The following is a 16652-nucleotide window of genomic DNA, read 5'->3' on the forward strand; positions in this document are numbered from 1 at the left end:
CGCGGCTCTGGGATGGGCGGGGGTCGCGGCTCTGAAGGGTCGCGGCTCTGGGATGGGCGAGGATCGGGGGTCGCGGCTCTGAGGGATCGCGGCTCTGGAGTGGGCGGGGTCGGGGGTCGCGGTTCTGGGATGGGCGGGGGTCGGGGGTCGGGGGTCGCGGCTCTGGGATGGGCGGGGGTCGCGGCTCTGAAGGGTCGCGGCTCTGGGATGGGCGAGGGTCAGGGGTCGCAGCTCTGAGGGTCGCGGCTCTGGGATGGGCGAGGATCGGGGGTCGCGGCTCTGAGGGGCCGCGGCTCTGGAGTGGGCGGGGTCGGGGGTCGCGGCTCTGGGATGGGCGGGGGTCGGGGGTCGCTGCCCTGAAGGGTCGCGGCTCTGGGATGGGCGGGGGTCAGGGGTCGCAGCTCTGAGGGTCGCGGCTCTGGGATGGGCGAGGATCGGGGGTCGCGGCTCTGGAGTGGGCGGGGTCGGGGGTCGCGGCTCTGAGGGGTCGCGGTTCTGGGATGGGCGGGGATCGGGGGTCGCGGCTCTGAGGGATCGCGGCTCTGGGGTAGGCGGGGGTCGGGGGCAGGCGTGGGTCGGGGGTCGCGGCTCCCGGGCAGTCGGGGGTCGGGGGTCGCGGCTCTGGGATGGGCGGGGGTCGGGGGTCGCGGCTCTGGGATGGGCGGGGGTCGGGGGTCGCGGTCCTGGGATGGGCGGGGGTCGCAGCTCTGAGGGGTTGCGGCTCTGGGATGGGCGAGGGTCGGGGGTCGCGGCTCTGAGGGGCCGCGGCTCCGGGGCAGTCGGGGGTCGCGGTTCTGAGGGGCCGCGGCTCTGGGATGGGCGAGGGTCGCGGCTCTGAGGGATCGCGACTCTGGAGTGGGCGGGGGTCGGGGGTCGCGGCTCCGGGATGGGCGGGGGTCGCGGCTCTGAGGGGTCGCGGCTCTGGGATGGGCGGGGGTCGGGGGTCGCGGCTCTGAAGGATCGCGGCTCTGGAGTGGGCGGGGTCGGGGGTCGCGGTCCTGGGATGGGCGGGGGTCGGGGGTCGGGGGTCGCAGCTCTGGGATGGGCGGGGGTCGGGAGTCGCGGCTCGGGGATGGGCGGGGGTCGGGGGTCGCGGCTCTGGGATGGGCGGGGGTCGGGGGTCGCGGCTCTGACAATGTCCTGGTCGCCATCCCAGGCACGGGGCAGGCAGGCTCGGGGGTCGTGGCTGTTTGACCTGCCAACGCATCGGGGAGGGGCGGCAGGTTCACAGCTCTGGGGAGCAGCCCAATTCCTAAAATCTGAGCCTCATATCCCACTCTGTGCGGATACATGGGATTTGTATCCCCTTCGGGTTGCATGTATGGGATTTATAACCCCCCTGGGGTGGATAGATGGGATTTATATTCCTCTCTAGTTGTATATGTGTAATTTAGATCTCCCCAGGTGGATAGATAAGATTTATGTCCCTATGGAAATTATTTTCCTATTTAAAATTAATAATTAATGAGTGTTTCTCTAGTGAAGCTTTTCTCCTGGAAAATGATCCTTGAAAAGAGCCTGTGAGCCACCGATATCCCTCATGCCCAGGCAGGACAATTCTGGGACAAGCAGTTCTAAATATTTACATCTTGACTCTTTTAACTTTGGAAACACAACTGGAGACATTTTGGCAACTTGGTGACAGAATTAAAAAAAAAACAAATCAAAACAAAAACCAACATCTCGGGCTTGTTCCAGCTTTGTGTAAACTCCATAGAACAAATATTTCTGGAATGGTTTGATAAGGAGCTGCTGGAGAACACCAGAGACCTGGAGAGCCTTCTGCTTGCTTCCTACTGGGAGGTAACTGGGAAAAGTTCTCACAACTGCAGGGAAAATCCTCTTTGTGTTAAAGCTGCTTATCCCAGGAGTTTGCCAGGAGAGCTGGGCAGCTGCTCATGGAGAAGTGGCCATGGAGCCACCACCTTCAGAGTGGGGGGAAAAGGGTAAATCTAGGAAAGAAACTTGTGAAAGAGCCAGGAGGATGGTGTCTAAAGAGGGGTCTAAAGAGGTTTGGATGAATATTTGGGAGCAGAGAAGGAATGTCCAGCTGTCACACGTGGTGTGTTTGTGTCCCAAAACACTGCTGGAAGTTGAGGATTTGGTCTGAGGAGTTGCACTGGAAGAGAGTGATTCAATTTATAGTTAGGCCAGGTTACAACAAACTGGTTTATTTTCTGCATTGGAGGGATGATTTTTAGAAATAAACTCATAACCTTCATCCACATATTTTATTTCCCTTTAATTGCTTTTTACTCCACTCCAGGGTTGGAAATCTCACTGCTGAGTGATCCTGAATAATTTTCCGGGGCGTTCTTGGCTTTTCTCAGTCCACCTTTATGGCAGCACAGAGCCAGGAGGTGGCACTGCCAGGCAGCGCATCTGCTCTCGCTCCTCCCGCCGCTTCCCAACGCGTTTCGAGCTTTTTACCTTCCGCGGGAAACAAAATTTTCTTCTTTCCAAGGCTGGGGGCTTGGATAACCTGGGAAAGGTGGGCTGGCCCCGGGGCTGCTCCGCAGGTGGGATGGCAGCTGGAGATTCCCCCGGGGTCTGGGCACTGTGACCACCACGGTTCTCCTGTTGCTTGACTCATCTTTTGTCCTGTAGGGTTACCTGGGTACACCTGGGCCAGTTTTCCATCTCTCCTTCCTGCTAACTCTCCCAAGGAAAAGCAACATAGGTACCAAGTGTGGGATTGCATTTTTTTTTCCCCCCACCAAAAGGAATTTAACTCTGATTTCCTGGCCAAAATCATCCATTTCTGTGACAGTTTGCTCTCCATGGGGGGGGTTGGGGTGGTGGGAGGTTTTCTGATCCAGCTTCTCATCACACCCAGATATTGTGTGTGTTTTGGAAAATAAACAGTGTGAAGAGCAGTTCTGGAAGAAACAAAGTTGGAAGCTCCTGGCTGGGTTTAGAGGCTTGAGAAATCCTTCTGACGGGACAAGCACGTGCATGCATTGTTTGCATTTGTTATTCCAGTCCTGGATTATTTACCACGAGACACCGTGCACCAGGTGTTGGGGATTTTATTGGCAGAGGTTCTTATTTACAGCGGAATCCAAGGAAACAGGAAAGGACTGAAAGGTTGCTGAGCTCTCCGTGCTCGCGCCACCAGGGCGGCACCGGCTCTTCCACCAAAACCTCCAGACAAAACATCTCAGCAGTTCTGGAACAGAGACAACACCTCGTGGAGAGGATGTCATCGTCAACACCTGACAATGTCCTGGTCGCCATCCCAGCCACGGTGTCTGGAAGGAGGGAAAAAGGTGAGCAGGGTGTGGCAGGATGGAGGTTGGCCACCTCCTGGGATGTTGGAGAGCTCCAGCTGTGGGAAAAAGTTGGCCAGGTGGGATGGAGCTTTGGAGGAACCTGGGCAGGAGGGTGGAGCCAGCTGGTCTGTGAGGTTCATCCCAACCCAAACCGTTCCAGGGTTTTGTGGAAGGGTGTTTTGGTGGAGGAGCAGCAGGAGGTGCCTGGTTCCTCACACCCCGTGAAGGTCCCACTGAATACCAACAGGGAAAACGCCCTGGAAAGCCTCTCCAGGCCATCAGTGGTGGTCAAAGCTGCTGGGGAGTTCCCTGATGCCGCAGTTGGATGGGCTGTTACCTGCCTGGAAAGGCTTGTTATCTTTCCATTGTTTTGGAAAGTTGCTGCTTCAGAAAGAATTGGATTTCCCTGGGTTCAAGGACACACTTTGAGTGTTGAAATCCCGGAGTACCTTTGGAGGAGGAGTCTGGGCATCATAGCAGGAGACCCAGGAAGCTGAGGAGGATGATGAGGGTGAGGTGGCCCTGCAGGGACAATCCAAATGACTCCTGGAAATCCTGGTGAGCCAAGGAAAATAAAATCAGTCAGGAAGTCGCATGTTTTATTGTGCTAAAACCCTGTGGCAGAGCTCCTGAGCTGACAGGCACCCACCTGACTGTCCTTGGCATCCCTGGAATCCTCTGGAGCATTTGTGTTTGGTACTTCTGAAACCTCGGTGGTGGCATTCTCTTCTGAAAACAACTTCTCCCAATCCACATACTCAATGGTGTTTGCCTGGATGTGGAGAAAAAGAAATAACCTAGGATGTCACAGCATAGGATTAACTCCTGTGCAGAGAGATCCCTCCTTGGAATGGCTTTGATGGTATTTAAGTGAGAAAACAAGGAATTTCTCACTGTTTCTGTGCAAACTGGAGAAATAAATCCCAACTCAAACCATTCCATGATTGCTGTTCATGGACACTCTACTCAAACTCACTTGACTTGTTCTGTAGTCTTAAAATAGGCAAGTTTGATCCATTTGTTTTTCCTTGCAGAAGAGATTTGGGTGAGGAAAACCTGGTTTTTAGGGGAATACCAAGAAAAACCCAACTCACCTCGTAGGAATCAAACTCATAGACGAATGTGGCAGGGGTTGCTGTGATGTTGTCATAGTAATAATCTTCTGTGGAAGAATAGTAATTGCCTGGAATGGAAACAGCTCCAGGTGAGGTGGCACTATGGGGATTGGGCTGAGATCACCCAGCTTTTCCCCCTGAGCAGCCAGTGTAACTCAAATTAATCTGGATTAATCTGTAACTCAAATTAATCCCTTCCTAGCCCTGGTTATCCCAACTCGCTCCCGTGGCTTGTGGAAAATGGTAAGAATGCTTAAAAAAAAAAGGCATTTCTCACTTAAATGAGCCATGTAGTCATATAAATCCTGTGCGATCTCCTCCATGTCATCTTGGAGCTCTGCCTTCCCTGAAAGCAAAGGAACAACACAGGGATCACCATGAGGAGCCTCGGGTCAAGCCGTGGGTGCCGGGTCATGGGAAGTTTCATTGATTTATTGGTGCTTTGAGCAAAACCCCTTTCCTGTGGGACTGATGGATTTACAACCTGAGCCATCATTAGATCCCAACTCAAAGTGTGGGAGGTCAGACCAGTGCTGGGGTTTTCCTTCGTTTTTGGGTGTGGATGTGAGAGATGCAGTGGTGGGGATGGAGCCTCTGGCTGTGCTCCTGCACCCCAGACCCAGAGCTGGGCTGGATCTGCCCTGGGATGAGCCTCTCATCCAGGATCCAGCTGCTCCAGTGCCTTTGGCTGCCAAGGGCTCACAAGGGACCTTCAAGTTTCCTTAGGGCTGAGCCACTATAAATAAATTCTGACCCATGTGACATTGTCACGGTTGGAGCGAGTGGCTGATTCCCTATTCCAAACATAACATTTTGTATGTTTTCTTGGGTTTTGGGAGGATTTTTTAAAGGAAATTAATTGGGAATATTAACGTTCTAATAGTCACAGATTCATACACCGAGATACTCATGAGAATGGAAGATAAGGAATAATAAGATATTTTTATAGTTTGATACTCATTTATAGTCACAAATAAGGTAATTATAGTACTGTCATTATAAGTGACATCATGAATAGCTGGAATGATGCTGTCAGTCATGCTGTAGCTCCAGGTTCCTCTCCAAACCCTCCCATTTCTTCCTGTCATATCCCTGATTTCTCAGCACTGGCAAAGCCTGGCGGGGAAGCCCAAGTTCCAGAATTCTCATTAGGGAATTCTCTGAAATCAATGACTAAGTCTGAAGATTCCAGGGTGTGACTGGGGCTCTGCAGGAGGGACACAGCGCGGCCTCACCCGTCACGGGGTCGAACACCTCGACCTGTCCCACTCCCACCCTGAGCTTTTGGTTAAATTTGGACTGAAATCGGGACCTGCCCCACCTCCCCGCTCCTTCCCACGCTCATCCTTTGGTAATGCTCGGCAGCGTTGAGCCCTGGGGCACCTTATCCCGAGCACGGAGCTTTCCCAGAAAGTCACTCCAAGCTGGTTCTTGTTTACACTGGAGTCACACTAATAACAGGGCAACTTTGTCCTGAAAAGAGCTTCCAGCTGGGAATCCTCTGATGTTTCATGTTTGAATTCGTTCCTTTGGTGAAGAGAAAGGGGAAGAGAGAGAGAGGCTCTCGGGCATGACAGAGCTGCAGTTTCCAGTTCTCCTCGGTCGGTGCTGCTCTGTATCTAACCTGCCCAGAGATGGGACAATATCGTGCTCATCCTTAAACAGCTCCAGATTGGGGTTTTCTTCCCTCGATACCCTGATTCCACTCTTCCCCATCTCAAACGGCCCACGTAACTCTCAGGAAATCCTGTTGGGGCTTTTTCTCTGTGTCTCTTAATAGCTCCCAGCTGGAGTTTGCAAATGATTTGAACACAATGCGGGAAACCTTCACTATCCCACTGTTCTCTAAGCACAGGCTTTATGGAACTTTCAGTAATTTACATCGTGTATTCCCGGTGGTTTTTTTCCCCTGCAGCCCCCTTTCTCCAAGAAAATCCCTCCAAAATCTTTCAGCCTCCCCCCACTCCCCACCCACCCGCAACCTCCCCGCGGCATCCCAGGAGCGTGGGAACAATCAGAACAGCGAGCTAAAATCAAAGTGCCCTTAGAAAAGCCTGGAAAACGCGTGGAGCGTTATTTACCCGGCAGGGATTGAAGGACCAGGAGCACCGCGATGCAGAACCTCATCGTCCTCCGCTGGGTGTCGGCTGCCGGAGCGGCGCCGCTCCTTCTCCGCGGGACGCTGCGGAGCCGTCCCCGCGAAAGCAGGAAATGAGCCGGGGGGGGTTTTGAGCCGAGCAACCTTCTCGGTGGCGTGGGAGGGAGCCCGGCTTGTGCCCGGGACTGGAGCAGTGCCGGGCTGAACGTGTTCCCTGCGCTGTCCGCACCGGTGGAAGGTTCCCGTTTGCAGAGGCCGAACTGCAAATTTCGGGAAGTTTTCCCCCGGGAGGGTTAGTGCCGCTAGATGAGTTCTCGTACGGAGGGAGGATGGTTTTGATTATGTTCTAAAGGAGCAAAGCAGAGCTATAAATAGCAAATTCTTCAGGGAGAAAAGGCAGAGATGCTGACTGGGAGCCAGAGTCCGTCCCAACTTCCCGTAAAATCTTGGGGGATTTTTTTGTCTTGGCTTCATTTCCCCTTCCCGTGCCTCAGTTTCTTCATCAGGAGGAAGAAACGTGAGTGGTCATGGATTTATTTTATTTTCTAGTGGGTCAAAACGCCCTGGGGAAAAGGCGATAGCAGAACTCCTGCGAGGAGCCGGCGGGATTCAGGTGGGAATGGGTGCAGAGCAGAGGAGGAAGGAAAAGGGGAAGCGAAAGAGATTGAGGTGAATCACGTGCTGTAAAAACACTATTTTGGTGACTCTTGAAGGTTAGAAAACCAGCAAAGAACAAGATGAGTCTTGCATAGTACAGGAGGAGCTCTCTTTTGGGGTGCAGGGCCACGGAATCATGGAAGGGGTTGGGAGTGGCCTCAAAGCTCATCTCGCCTCTTGTTGATTTTAAACCAAAGATTTCTGTAGATTTTAAGGATTCTAATAAATTGTAAGCCAAAATTCCCCAAAGCAGACTTTTTTTCCCTACCAACAGTGGACTCAACTGTAGAATTTTTTCCAGTGCATCCCAAAGCTGGTTCCTAGCCTCCCTGGGGTTCCCTGTGCTTTGCAGAAGGAGCTTCCTCCATCCACAGGGAGATGTTTGGCAAAGGGTTAAGTGCCCAGGAATGCCGAGCAGGAAGTGAATCTCTTCAAATCCTCCTCTCCACAAGACCCTCCTCTCCCTCCTCCACAAGAATAACATCAAAACTCAAAAATCCCAACCCAAGCAGAAATTTGGACTTGCTGTGAAGAATCCCAGCAGGGCTGGGGCCAGCGGCTCAGCCGGGAGGCACTGGGGGAGCAGGGAAGGGTTAAAATTAATTCCTGGGATTAAAGGAATGGGGAGGGAAGGGGTGAGGAAGATCCCTGAGGATGGTTATGGCTTATCAGATGAGTGGGTGGGGTTGGATGGACAAACCCTTGGTGTGGGAGTCAGAATTCAGTGGGATTTGCTGACTCAGGGCTGGGAATGACTCCAGAACTAGGTGTGATGGTGTAAGACTTGCAAAAATTGGGAAAACTTGGAGAATTCATTAAGGGAAAGGGACCTGGATAAAATGTGCCATAAGGTGCTAAAGGGGGAAACAGCTGCTCTTCCCTAGCTGTGACCAGCTGGAAGTTCCCAGCAGCATCCTGCATCCCAGGTGCAGACCTCGAATTGTGTTCCTGGATGGAAAAGGAAACCATTCTATTTTCCTTTTTTTTTCTTTTTGTCTTTTTTCTTACTGATTATTCACATCTAGCAACAAGGAGCAAACCCATTGCAGCCACAGAAAGGAGGCAGACTAAGGGTTTTTCCATGCCTTGCTTCCTATTCCCCAAATCCCTATTTTGCTTCATAGTTCTGCTTTTATATCTTTATTTTTTAATTATTAAAAGGTGGGTTTTTTTTTTCCAAAATCCAACAAAATCTGCCACAAAAACAGAGCAGTGAGGGAATGACACTTTTCCTGAAGGAAAACTCAACACGTGAACCAAAATAGAGGGGAAAAGGAAGGAAAAGGAGGAAAAAGAGAAGGAAGAAGGAGGCTCCTGGCTCTTGCTGTGCTGAAGGGGCTGCATCCCAGGGATGCTCTGGGCATCCAGAGCCTGGTGCTGTGTCGGGGAGAAGTCCTGGGAGGAAGGTGCAGCTGAAGTCAGCAGCGCTCGGATGAGCTGTGTCATTTCCCAGCTTTAATAAGCGGAAGTGAAACAAGGAGGGAAATTAATCCAAGGCAAACAGTAACTCCGATTCTTCCCTGAACAATGCCTGTGCCCAGGAGATGGCATTCACAGGATTCCTGCGGAAGAGGCTGGAGGGGACATTGTTTGGAGTTTTCCTTGCAGGAGACGTGAAGATGGATGAAAAATCTTCATGGCACCAGTGGCCAGCGCTCCCTGTGGCACTATCAGTCCAGAGGGAGGTGGAATCTGGAGGGAGGGGCTTTGGAGCCGTCCAGCCTGTTCTTGCTGGCTAATGGAATTTTTTAATCTAAATAAAGTTTTCCTGCTCTTCCCAGCTCCTCTGTAAATAGCAGCAGCATGGGGGTGGGGGACAGAATCAGAATGGGAGATGTGGGGGGCTTGGAATAGAGAAAAAAATGCCAGTTTAAAGGGTAATTCCGGAAAGGAAGGGAAGGGAAGGGAAGGGAAGGGAAGGGAAGGGAAGGGAAGGGAAGGGAAGGGAAGGGAAGGGAAGGGAAGGGAAGGGAAGGGAAGGGAAGGGAAGGGAAGGGAAGGGAAGGGAAGGGAAGGGAAGGGAAGGGAAGGGAAGGGATCCTGGGGACAGGTGACCCTGGGGAACAGGTGAACCTGGAGAACAGGTGAAACTGGGGGACAGGTGACCCTGTGGACAGGTGACCCTGCGGACAGGTGACCCTGCGGACAGGTGACCCTGCAGGCAGCTGGTGCCAGGCACAGGTGACCCTGCAGACAGGTGACCCTGCAGGCAGCTGGTGCCAGGCACAGGTGACCCTGCGGACAGGTGACCCTGCAGGCAGCTGGTGCCAGGCACAGGTGACCCTGCGGACAGGTGACCCTGCAGGCAGCTGGTGCCAGGCACAGGTGACCCTGCGGACAGGTGACCCTGCAGGCAGCTGGTGCCAGGCACAGGTGACCTCGGGGCACAGGTGACCCTGCGAACAGGTGGTGCGGGGCACAGGTGACCCTGCGGACAGGTGACCCTGCAGGCAGGTGACCCTGCAGGCAGCTGGTGCCAGGCACAGGTAACCCTGCAGACAGGTGACCCTGAGGGACAGGTGACCCTGCGGACAGGTGACCCTGGGGCACAGGTGGTGCGGGGCACAGGTGACCCTGCGGACAGGTGACCCTGCGGACAGGTGACCCTGGGGCACAGGTGACCCTGCGGACAGGTGGTGCGGGGCACAGGTGACCCTGGGGCACAGGTGACCCTGCGGACAGGTGACCCTGCAGACAGGTGACCCTGCGGACAGGTGGTGCGGGGCACAGGTGACCCTGCGGACAGGTGACCCTGCGGACAGCCGATGCCGTGCCGGGTGTCCCCCCGTCCCGGGACTGGTCCTACCCCCCGCGGGTCCTCCGGGCCGGCAGGGGCGCTGGCCGCGGCCGCCATGGGCGCCGCCGTGCCGCTGGGCTGCGCCGCCGCCGCGCTCGGGCCCGCGGCCGCGCTCGTGCTGCTGACCGTGGCGGCGGAGCCGCTGCTGCTCGTCGTGCTGGTGGCGGGGTGAGCGGGGCCGGCCCGGCGGGGGGCTGAGGGGCCCTGGGGAGCTCTGAGGATCCCTTGGGGTGCTCTGAGGGGCCCTGGGGAGCTCTGAGGGACCCTTGGGGTGCTCTGAGGAGTCCTTGGGGTGCACTGAGGGACTCTTGGGGTGCTCTGAGGGGCCCTTAGGGTGCTCTGAGGATCCCTTGGGGTGCACTGAGGATCCTTGGGGGTGCTCTGAGGAACCCTTGGGGGTGCTCTAAGATACCCTTGGGGTGCTCTGAGGGGCCCTTGGGGTGCTCTGAGGAACCCTTGGGGTGCTCTGAGGATCCTCTGGGGTGCTCTGAGGATCCTTGGGGGTGCTCTGAGGATCCTTGGGGTGCTCTGAGGATCCCTTGGGGTGCTCTGAGGAACCCTTGGGGTGCTCTGAGGATCCTTGGGGTGCTCTGAGGATCCCTTGGGGTGCTCTGAGGGGCCCTTAGGGTGCTCTGAGGGACTCTTGGGGTGTTCTGAGGGGCCCTTAGGGTGCTCTGAGGATCCTTGGGGTGCTCTGAGGATCCCTTGGGGTGCTCTGAGGGGCCCTTAGGGTGCTCTGAGGATCCTTGGGGTGCTCTGAGAGGCCCTTGGGGTGCTCTGAGGATCCCTTGGGGGTACTTTGAGGGACTCTTGGGGTGCTCTGAGGGACCCTTGGGGTGCTCTGAGGATCCTTGGGGTGCTCTAAGATACCCTTGGGGTGCTCTGAGGATCCTTGGGGTGCTCTAAGATACCCTTGGGGTGCTCTGAGGGGCCTTGGGGTGCTCTGAGGATCCCTTGGGGTGCTCTGAGGATCCCCTGGGGTGCTCTGAGGAACCCTTGGGGTGCTCTAAGGAACCCTTGGGGTGCTCTAAGATATCCTTGGGGTGCTCTGAGGATCCCTGGGGTGCTCTGAGGATCCCTGGGGTGCTCTGAGGGGCCGTGGCGGCTCCCGGGGACGCCGGGGCGGTGCCGGTGCTGCTGGGGGAGCAGCCCTGAGGCGCGGGGGCAGCTCTGTGGCAGCGGGAGCTGCGGCTGTGCCCGGTGCCCGGTGCCGGTGCCCAGCCCGATGTCCCGTTTGCCGCAGGGCGTTTTTCTGGCTGCTGGCGCTGCTGGCGGCCTCGCTGCTCTGGTCCGTGTGGGTGCGGCTCAGCGGGCGGGAGGACGCGGCGCTGCTGCCGCTCGCCGCCGCCGCCGTGCTGCTGCAGGAGCTCTGCAGGTTCGCCTGCTTCAAAGCGCTCAAGTAAGAGCGAGCCCGGGGGACCCGTGCCGGGGGCTGGGGTGTCCCAGGGCTTGGGGCAGCCGAGGCAGATGTTGGGGCTCTGTCCAGAGGAACCCCGCAAAGTCCCGTCCCTGTTAAACCCCGGGAGCGAGCGGAGCCGTCTCCTCTCCCCGCGGCTCTCCCTTCCCCTCTCCTCGGGATGGGCTCACTCTGCTCGCTCTGCTCTCTCCCTGGCGGGACAGGAAGGCGGATGAAGGGCTGGCGATCCTCAGCGAGGATGGCCGGTCCCCGATCTCCCTGCGGCGGATGGCTTACGGTGAGCAGACCCTGGGCTGCTGCACTCAACTCTCCTGCCCTTCCCTGAGCCCACCCAGCGCGGGGCTGTGGCGGCTCCCCTGACCCCGGCTCCCCCGCAGTGTCTGGGCTCTCCTTCGGCATCATCAGTGGCGTCTTCTCCATCAGCAACATCCTGGCAGACTCTGCGGGGCCGGGCACCGTCGGGATCCACGGGGACTCCCAGTACTACTTCATCACCTCTGGTGAGGCCAGGGCCATGGCATGGAGAAGGAGGAGGAGGAGTAGGAAGGCTCTGGCTCTGAGGCTCCGTGTTTCTCCCCACAGCCTTCCTCACCATGGCCCTGGTACTGCTCCACACCTTTTGGGGCATCATCTTCTTTGACGCCTGCGAGCGGCGCCGCGCCGGGGGCGTGGGGCTGGTGGTGGGCAGCCACCTGCTCACCTCAGGGCTGGTGAGTCCTGGGGGGCACCCAAACCCCCACCCACTCCCTGGGGCCACAGGGCGAGTTACAGCCCCAGGCACACCCGGCCTCTTGGGGTGGCCGGGCTGGTGGAGGTCAGTGAAGGATTTGGGGACATAGAGCTCAGCAGGGGTTTGAGCTGGGTTTCCACAGGGCTGGGCACTCCTTTTGCTGCCCTGGGAGGGGTCAGGAAGGTGTGACCTGCCTCTCTGTGTCCCCAGACCTTCCTGAACCCGTGGTACGAGGCCAGCCTGGGCCCCATCTTCATCCTCACGCTCTGCACTGGCCTCTGGGCCTTCAGCACCGCTGGTGGCTCCTTCCGCAACGTCCTCAAGTGCCTCTCCTGTAAGGGGGGTGGGGTGTCACTTTTGGGGGCTGGGGGGGGGTCAGAGCTGCTGGGATGGGGGTGGATGAGTCTTGGTGAATGGGGGCCACGTTCTGGGGGTTTCCACAAACCCCCAAACCACCCCCACCTTCATGAACGCCCCTTTTCCCCCAGGTAAGCAGGAGCCTGAGGGCCAGGCCATGCTCTGCTCAGCGCGGCAGGTGCCTCTTGAGGGGTGAGAGAGCCATGGCCCCACAGCTGGACACTCCTGCCAAAGCCTTCACCCCTCCTGCTCCAGGGGAATTTGTGTCTGTCCAGTTCCTGGGGGCTTTTGGGGTCTGACTGGTGCTCCTGGGGACTGTGGGGTCTGACCACCACCCTGTTCCCTTTGTTCCCAGATTCTGTTGACACCTTTCCCTCAGCTTGAGGCTCTGGGGAAGGCCAGGGTGGGCCAGATGCCTTGGGGGAAGTCCAGACCTGGGGAATTCAGGGCAGGACCCCCCCATTTCCTCATTTTTGTTGCTCTGGGGGGGTCCCTACCCCGGTGCAGGTACTGGTGATAGGGGTGATGCTCTGGGGGTGGGGGGCACCAGGATTGGGATGCTCTGCCCTTCTTTCCCCTGTTCAGCTCCCAGGAGGGTTGGAGGTGCAGCGGGGAGTAAATTATTTTTTTGTAAAGAGTAAAACTGTTTTACAAAAGCACAGGACACTGTGACTGCTGTGGAGAAGGGGAGGGGGAGAGGGGTCACTCCCCACATTGTGCTCTGCTCCAGCCCTGGTTTCTTGGGGGTGATGAAATCCAGCCCCAAAGCCCCTCAAAGACGCCCGTTCCCACCCCACAAAGAGCCACCAGGAGGGGGAAAGGGCTTTATTTGCAGTGGGGCTATGGGTGGGGGCTGGGGGCCAGCGTGGGCTCAGCGGGAGTGTCCAGCGTCCATGGGCGAGCGGCGGGAGGAAGCCTTGAACACCACGTCCTGTGCCAGCGCCCGCCTCGCGCTGCCGGGGCAGAGACACGGGTGAGGGGGGAGTCTCTGCACGGAGCTCGGGGCCCCCCAGCTCTGGGGGTCCCTCTGAGGGGTGTGGGGGGGTCTCACCGCATCCGCTTGGCCCCAAAGTGGACGGCGAGGAAGAGGCCGACGCAGCCGGCCACGGCGCCGAAGATGATGGCGATGACCTCACCTGTGTGACGCCCGGGGTGGTCAGGGGGGTCCGGGGTGACCCCCCAGCCCAGCCTCCCGGCCTGGCCCTACCTGTGGAGTATCCCTGTGGCTCTGCAAGGGAAAGGCCGGGGTCAGGGCCAGCAGCTCGTGCCCAGCTTGGGCTCCAGGAGCTACGTGAGGGGTGCAGGGGACCCTTCCCACCCCTCCGCTCACCCCTGGGGAAGGACGAGAGCACCAGGCGCTGGTTCAGCTCCTGCGGGGCTCGGAAATTGTCCACCAGCAGCTGGGGCTCCTCCGGCTCGCCCTCCTCCGTGGAGTAAAGGCTTCCCTGCAGCTGCTCCAGCTGGAAGGGAAGGGGCAGCACTGCGGGAGCGCTCGCCAAACGCGGGGGGCTCCCCCCAGAGCGGCACCTACCTGGGCCCGGCTGATGCGGACGGGCTGCGGGAAGAGGGTCCAGAGGACGCTCTGGGAGCAGGGCGGGGTGGTCAGGGACCCGTTGTAGCGGTAGTAGCGCTCCAGGTGCGCGGGCAGCAGGTCCCGGATGCTGAAGGAGGGGATGGCCACCCTCTGCCCTGTGGGGGCGAGCAGTTTGGGGCGTGCTGGGAGGGGGATTTGGGGTTCCGCCCTCCCTCTCCTCACCTGCGTAGCGGATGCTGCCGAGATGCCTCAGGATGTTGTCGTAGGCTGGGTGGGGGTCATCTCCCAGCTGGGGGAGGGAGGGGGGTCAGTGAGGGGCTGGGGGAGCGCGGGTGGGTGGGTGGGTGGGTGGGTGGGTGTGGGGTCTGTACCTCCAGGAGGACGCCGAGCACGGCCAGCCCGCCCGGGTGCTGCTGCGCCGCGCTGGCGTCGGCGAAACGCTCGGCATCGAAGTGCACCACGTGCATCTGCGGCACGGCGGGGACCCCCTGAGCCCCCCGCCCTGCCACCCCAACCCTGCCCGGCTCCCATCTGCAGTGCCCAGAGCTGCTGCCGCTCCCGGACCTGCTCCCGCTCTTGTTTCCCACCCTTTTCTGCACCCCATCCCCTCCCCGCACTGTTTCACATCCCCGCATCCGTTTCCCTCACCAGGACCCCTCTTCCATTCCCTGCAGCAAATTCCTGCAGTGCAAACCCATTTTCCACGCTGTTCCCATGCTCTTTCCCACACTGACACCCCTCCCCACAGCCATTTCCCACACAGTTCCCATGCCATTTCCTGACCCCAAACCTGTTCCCCTCCTCATTTCCCGCCCCCAGACCCATTTTTGGAGCTCTTCCCGGCCAGTCCCCAGTGTACCGGTACCTCGGCGGGGGCACGGTGCCCGTCCAGCAGGTGCTCAGCGCCAGCGGCGTGGCCGGGCCGGCCCCAGTGGAAGTGGAGCTGCACGGCAGCGAAGGTGTGGGGCAGCCCCCCGAGGCGCAGGGACGGTGGCAGTGCCAGCACGGCTGTGGAACGCGGGGTCAGCGGGGCTGGGACAGCGGGGACCGCCCGGTTCTCGCCCCGGTGCTCACCGGTGTGGCCGTTGTTGGCGAGGGTCAGCTCCGGGCTCTCGGGGTGCTCGTAGCCCTCGGGCCGCAGCGGCGGCAGGGACGGGTCTGGTTGTGCCCGCGCTGTCGCGATGTCGATGGGTGACTGCGCCCGGCCCCCGCATTCAGGGTGTCCCTCGTGCCAGTGCTGCTGCCCGTGGGGACCTGGGGGGGACCAAACCTCGGGTGGGACCCCCCTCACCTCACCCCAGGGGCTGCTTCACCCAGCGGGGGCCCCGTGACCCAAAACGCCCTCGGTGCCCCCCAAACCGGGACACGGGTGACATTCCCAAGGGCCTTGTTAATCTGCTGGGGACATTTCTTCCAGCCGGGAGAGCGGGGACAAAGGCGAGTCCGCGGGGCCGGGGGGGCACCCATGGGTCCCCTGGGCCCGGCAGGATGGGGCTTAGCGGGATTTGGCCAAGGCCGGATCCTAATTGGATTTGGCAGCAGGAGCCTTACGTAAAGGAGCACAAAGGGACCATTGGAGCGAGGGGGGCAAGGGGGGGGCAGGAGGGGAAAGTGGGGGGCTGCACCCATTCACCCCCGCCTGTCTTAGGGGACCCAGGTGGGTGCCCATTTTGGGGAGACCAAGGAGGGGCTGTGATCTGCCCAGTTCCTTCCCATCTGGGGGACCCAGATCAAAGGGAGGCTGTCACCCATCCACCTCCCCACCTTCTGAGGAGACCCATGTGAGCCCCACAGCTCGGGGGGTGTGGGGGGAGGTTTTGGGGGGTGGGAATAAATGGGGAGTCCCTGCGTGGGGCCCCACTCACCCTCATACGTCCAGTGGGGACCTGTTGGGGAGAGCGGAGGCATTGGGGTGGCGGCTCGGCTGAGCCCCCTGGCCCGACATGGGGGCACCTGAGGGGGGCTGGGGCTGCACCCCACAATGGGATCTGCCAGGGGCACCTCGGGGGGACTCACCAGCGGGCAGGGCGGGGGCCAGGCCCCCCAGGAGCAGCAGCACACTCAGCATGGCGGGGGGCAAGGGGGGCTGGCTGCCACCGGCCCGGCCCTAAATACCCACCCAGGGGGACGGGCCCCCCCGGGGGGACGGGGAGGGCTGGAGGGGCCATGCCCGGCGTGTCGGGGTTTGGGGAGGGTGGAGAGGGGGCTGCGAGCTCTGGGCTTCTGGGGTGAGGGGTTTGCAGGACTGGGGTTTACGGGGTGAGGGGTTTTCAGGACTGGGGTTTGCGCAGCGAGGGGTTTGCAGGACTGGGGTTCATGGGGCTCTGGGGGGCTCTGAGGGTTTGGGGGGCCTGAGGGGGGCCCCTGGGCCTTGTGGAGGGTCGTGGGGAGGGGTCTTGGGGTCACCCTGAGCCTCCTGGGGGGAGAGGCGGGCTGGGGGCTCCGGCCCTGGAGGGATTTTGGGGGGGGGTGTGGGGAGGGGTTGGGGGCGCTCGGGGGGAGCCCCGGGCAGACCCAGCGCGCGCTCCCCGGCCCCGCCCCTCGCCGGGAAGCCCCGCCCCGCGGGCGGTCCCCCACGCGCGGGCGTGACGTCACACGGGGTCCCCGCCCCCACGTGGGAGCCCACGCGCCGTCCCGCCCCGGTTATGTAACGGCGGAGGGGGCGTGGCCGCCAC

At 59.4% G+C, this 16652-nt stretch overlaps 3 protein-coding genes and 1 long non-coding RNA gene across 14 annotated transcripts; 2 read left to right on the top strand and 2 right to left on the bottom strand.

Moving 5' to 3' along the window:
- Nucleotides 1-3013: 3013 nt before the first annotated feature.
- LOC144247793 (uncharacterized) lies at nucleotides 3014-6602 on the bottom strand. 3 transcript variants are annotated; one of them, XM_077789412.2, is made up of 6 exons: nucleotides 6469-6602; nucleotides 4665-4733; nucleotides 4367-4455; nucleotides 3922-4044; nucleotides 3722-3827; nucleotides 3014-3169 (listed from the first exon to the last, which is right to left on the bottom strand). In XM_077789412.2, the coding sequence occupies exons 1-5, from the start codon at nucleotides 6512-6514 to the stop codon at nucleotides 3744-3746; spliced, it is 411 nt and encodes a 136-aa protein (XP_077645538.1). In that variant the 5' UTR covers nucleotides 6515-6602; the 3' UTR covers nucleotides 3014-3169; nucleotides 3722-3743. The 3 variants fall into 3 exon arrangements, with proteins under 3 accessions (XP_077645538.1, XP_077645537.1, XP_077645536.1); XM_077789411.2 differs by having other exon boundaries at nucleotides 3014-3251; XM_077789410.2 differs by having other exon boundaries at nucleotides 3014-3827.
- LOC146765418 (uncharacterized) lies at nucleotides 3133-8922 on the top strand. Of its 2 annotated transcripts, none has more exons than XR_014950090.1 (2): nucleotides 3133-3269; nucleotides 3433-4208. It is a non-coding gene; the product is annotated as an uncharacterized LOC146765418 (long non-coding RNA). The 2 variants fall into 2 exon arrangements; XR_014950089.1 differs by lacking the exon at nucleotides 3433-4208 and adding an exon at nucleotides 8351-8922 and having other exon boundaries at nucleotides 3150-3269.
- A 1065-nt stretch (nucleotides 8923-9987) lies between these two features.
- APH1A (aph-1A gamma-secretase subunit) lies at nucleotides 9988-13104 on the top strand. Of its 3 annotated transcripts, none has more exons than XM_077789349.2 (7): nucleotides 9988-10107; nucleotides 11183-11338; nucleotides 11560-11633; nucleotides 11734-11856; nucleotides 11939-12066; nucleotides 12297-12420; nucleotides 12575-13104. In XM_077789349.2, the coding sequence occupies exons 1-7, from the start codon at nucleotides 9995-9997 to the stop codon at nucleotides 12637-12639; spliced, it is 783 nt and encodes a 260-aa protein (XP_077645475.1). In that variant the 5' UTR covers nucleotides 9988-9994; the 3' UTR covers nucleotides 12640-13104. The 3 variants fall into 3 exon arrangements, with proteins under 3 accessions (XP_077645475.1, XP_085416850.1, XP_085416851.1); XM_085560724.1 differs by having other exon boundaries at nucleotides 11183-11314; XM_085560725.1 differs by having other exon boundaries at nucleotides 12297-12434; nucleotides 12575-12873.
- A 149-nt stretch (nucleotides 13105-13253) lies between these two features.
- On the bottom strand, nucleotides 13254-16177 carry CA14 (carbonic anhydrase 14). 6 transcript variants are annotated; one of them, XM_085560721.1, is made up of 11 exons: nucleotides 15994-16177; nucleotides 15843-15863; nucleotides 15052-15231; nucleotides 14843-14985; nucleotides 14349-14444; nucleotides 14200-14266; nucleotides 13975-14132; nucleotides 13774-13903; nucleotides 13651-13671; nucleotides 13495-13579; nucleotides 13254-13396 (listed from the first exon to the last, which is right to left on the bottom strand). In XM_085560721.1, the coding sequence occupies exons 1-11, from the start codon at nucleotides 16043-16045 to the stop codon at nucleotides 13315-13317; spliced, it is 1035 nt and encodes a 344-aa protein (XP_085416847.1). In that variant the 5' UTR covers nucleotides 16046-16177; the 3' UTR covers nucleotides 13254-13314. The 6 variants fall into 6 exon arrangements, with proteins under 6 accessions (XP_085416847.1, XP_085416844.1, XP_085416846.1 ...); XM_085560718.1 differs by having other exon boundaries at nucleotides 13651-13903; XM_085560720.1 differs by having other exon boundaries at nucleotides 14843-15231.
- Between the last annotated feature and the right edge of the window lie 475 nt (nucleotides 16178-16652).

The sequence above is a fragment of the Lonchura striata genome, chromosome 25 (assembly GCF_050655825.1).
Source record: "Lonchura striata isolate lonStrDom1 chromosome 25, ASM5065582v1, whole genome shotgun sequence".
NCBI lineage: Eukaryota > Metazoa > Chordata > Aves > Passeriformes > Estrildidae > Lonchura > Lonchura striata.

Excerpts from the sequence above, each read along its gene's own strand:
- APH1A (XM_085560725.1), top strand. The coding sequence starts at position 9,995 with ATGGGCGCCGCCGTGCCGCTGGGCTGCGCCGCCGCCGCGCTCGGGCCC. Across the intron at positions 11,339-11,559 it reads GCCTGCTTCAAAGCGCTCAA|GAAGGCGGATGAAGGGCTGG; the intron begins GTAAGAGCGAGC and ends CTGGCGGGACAG. Across the intron at positions 11,857-11,938 it reads GTACTACTTCATCACCTCTG|CCTTCCTCACCATGGCCCTG; the intron begins GTGAGGCCAGGG and ends TTCTCCCCACAG.
- CA14 (XM_085560717.1), bottom strand. The coding sequence starts at position 16,045 with ATGCTGAGTGTGCTGCTGCTCCTGGGGGGCCTGGCCCCCGCCCTGCCC. Across the intron at positions 14,445-14,842 it reads GGCACCGTGCCCCCGCCGAG|ATGCACGTGGTGCACTTCGA; the intron begins GTACCGGTACAC and ends GCCGTGCCGCAG. Across the intron at positions 14,267-14,348 it reads TGCTCGGCGTCCTCCTGGAG|CTGGGAGATGACCCCCACCC; the intron begins GTACAGACCCCA and ends TCCCTCCCCCAG.
- LOC144247793 (XM_077789412.2), bottom strand. The coding sequence starts at position 6,514 with ATGAGGTTCTGCATCGCGGTGCTCCTGGTCCTTCAATCCCTGCCGG. Across the intron at positions 4,734-6,468 it reads GGTCCTTCAATCCCTGCCGG|GGAAGGCAGAGCTCCAAGAT; the intron begins GTAAATAACGCT and ends CTTTGCTTTCAG. Across the intron at positions 4,456-4,664 it reads TGACTACATGGCTCATTTAA|GCAATTACTATTCTTCCACA; the intron begins GTGAGAAATGCC and ends TTTCCATTCCAG.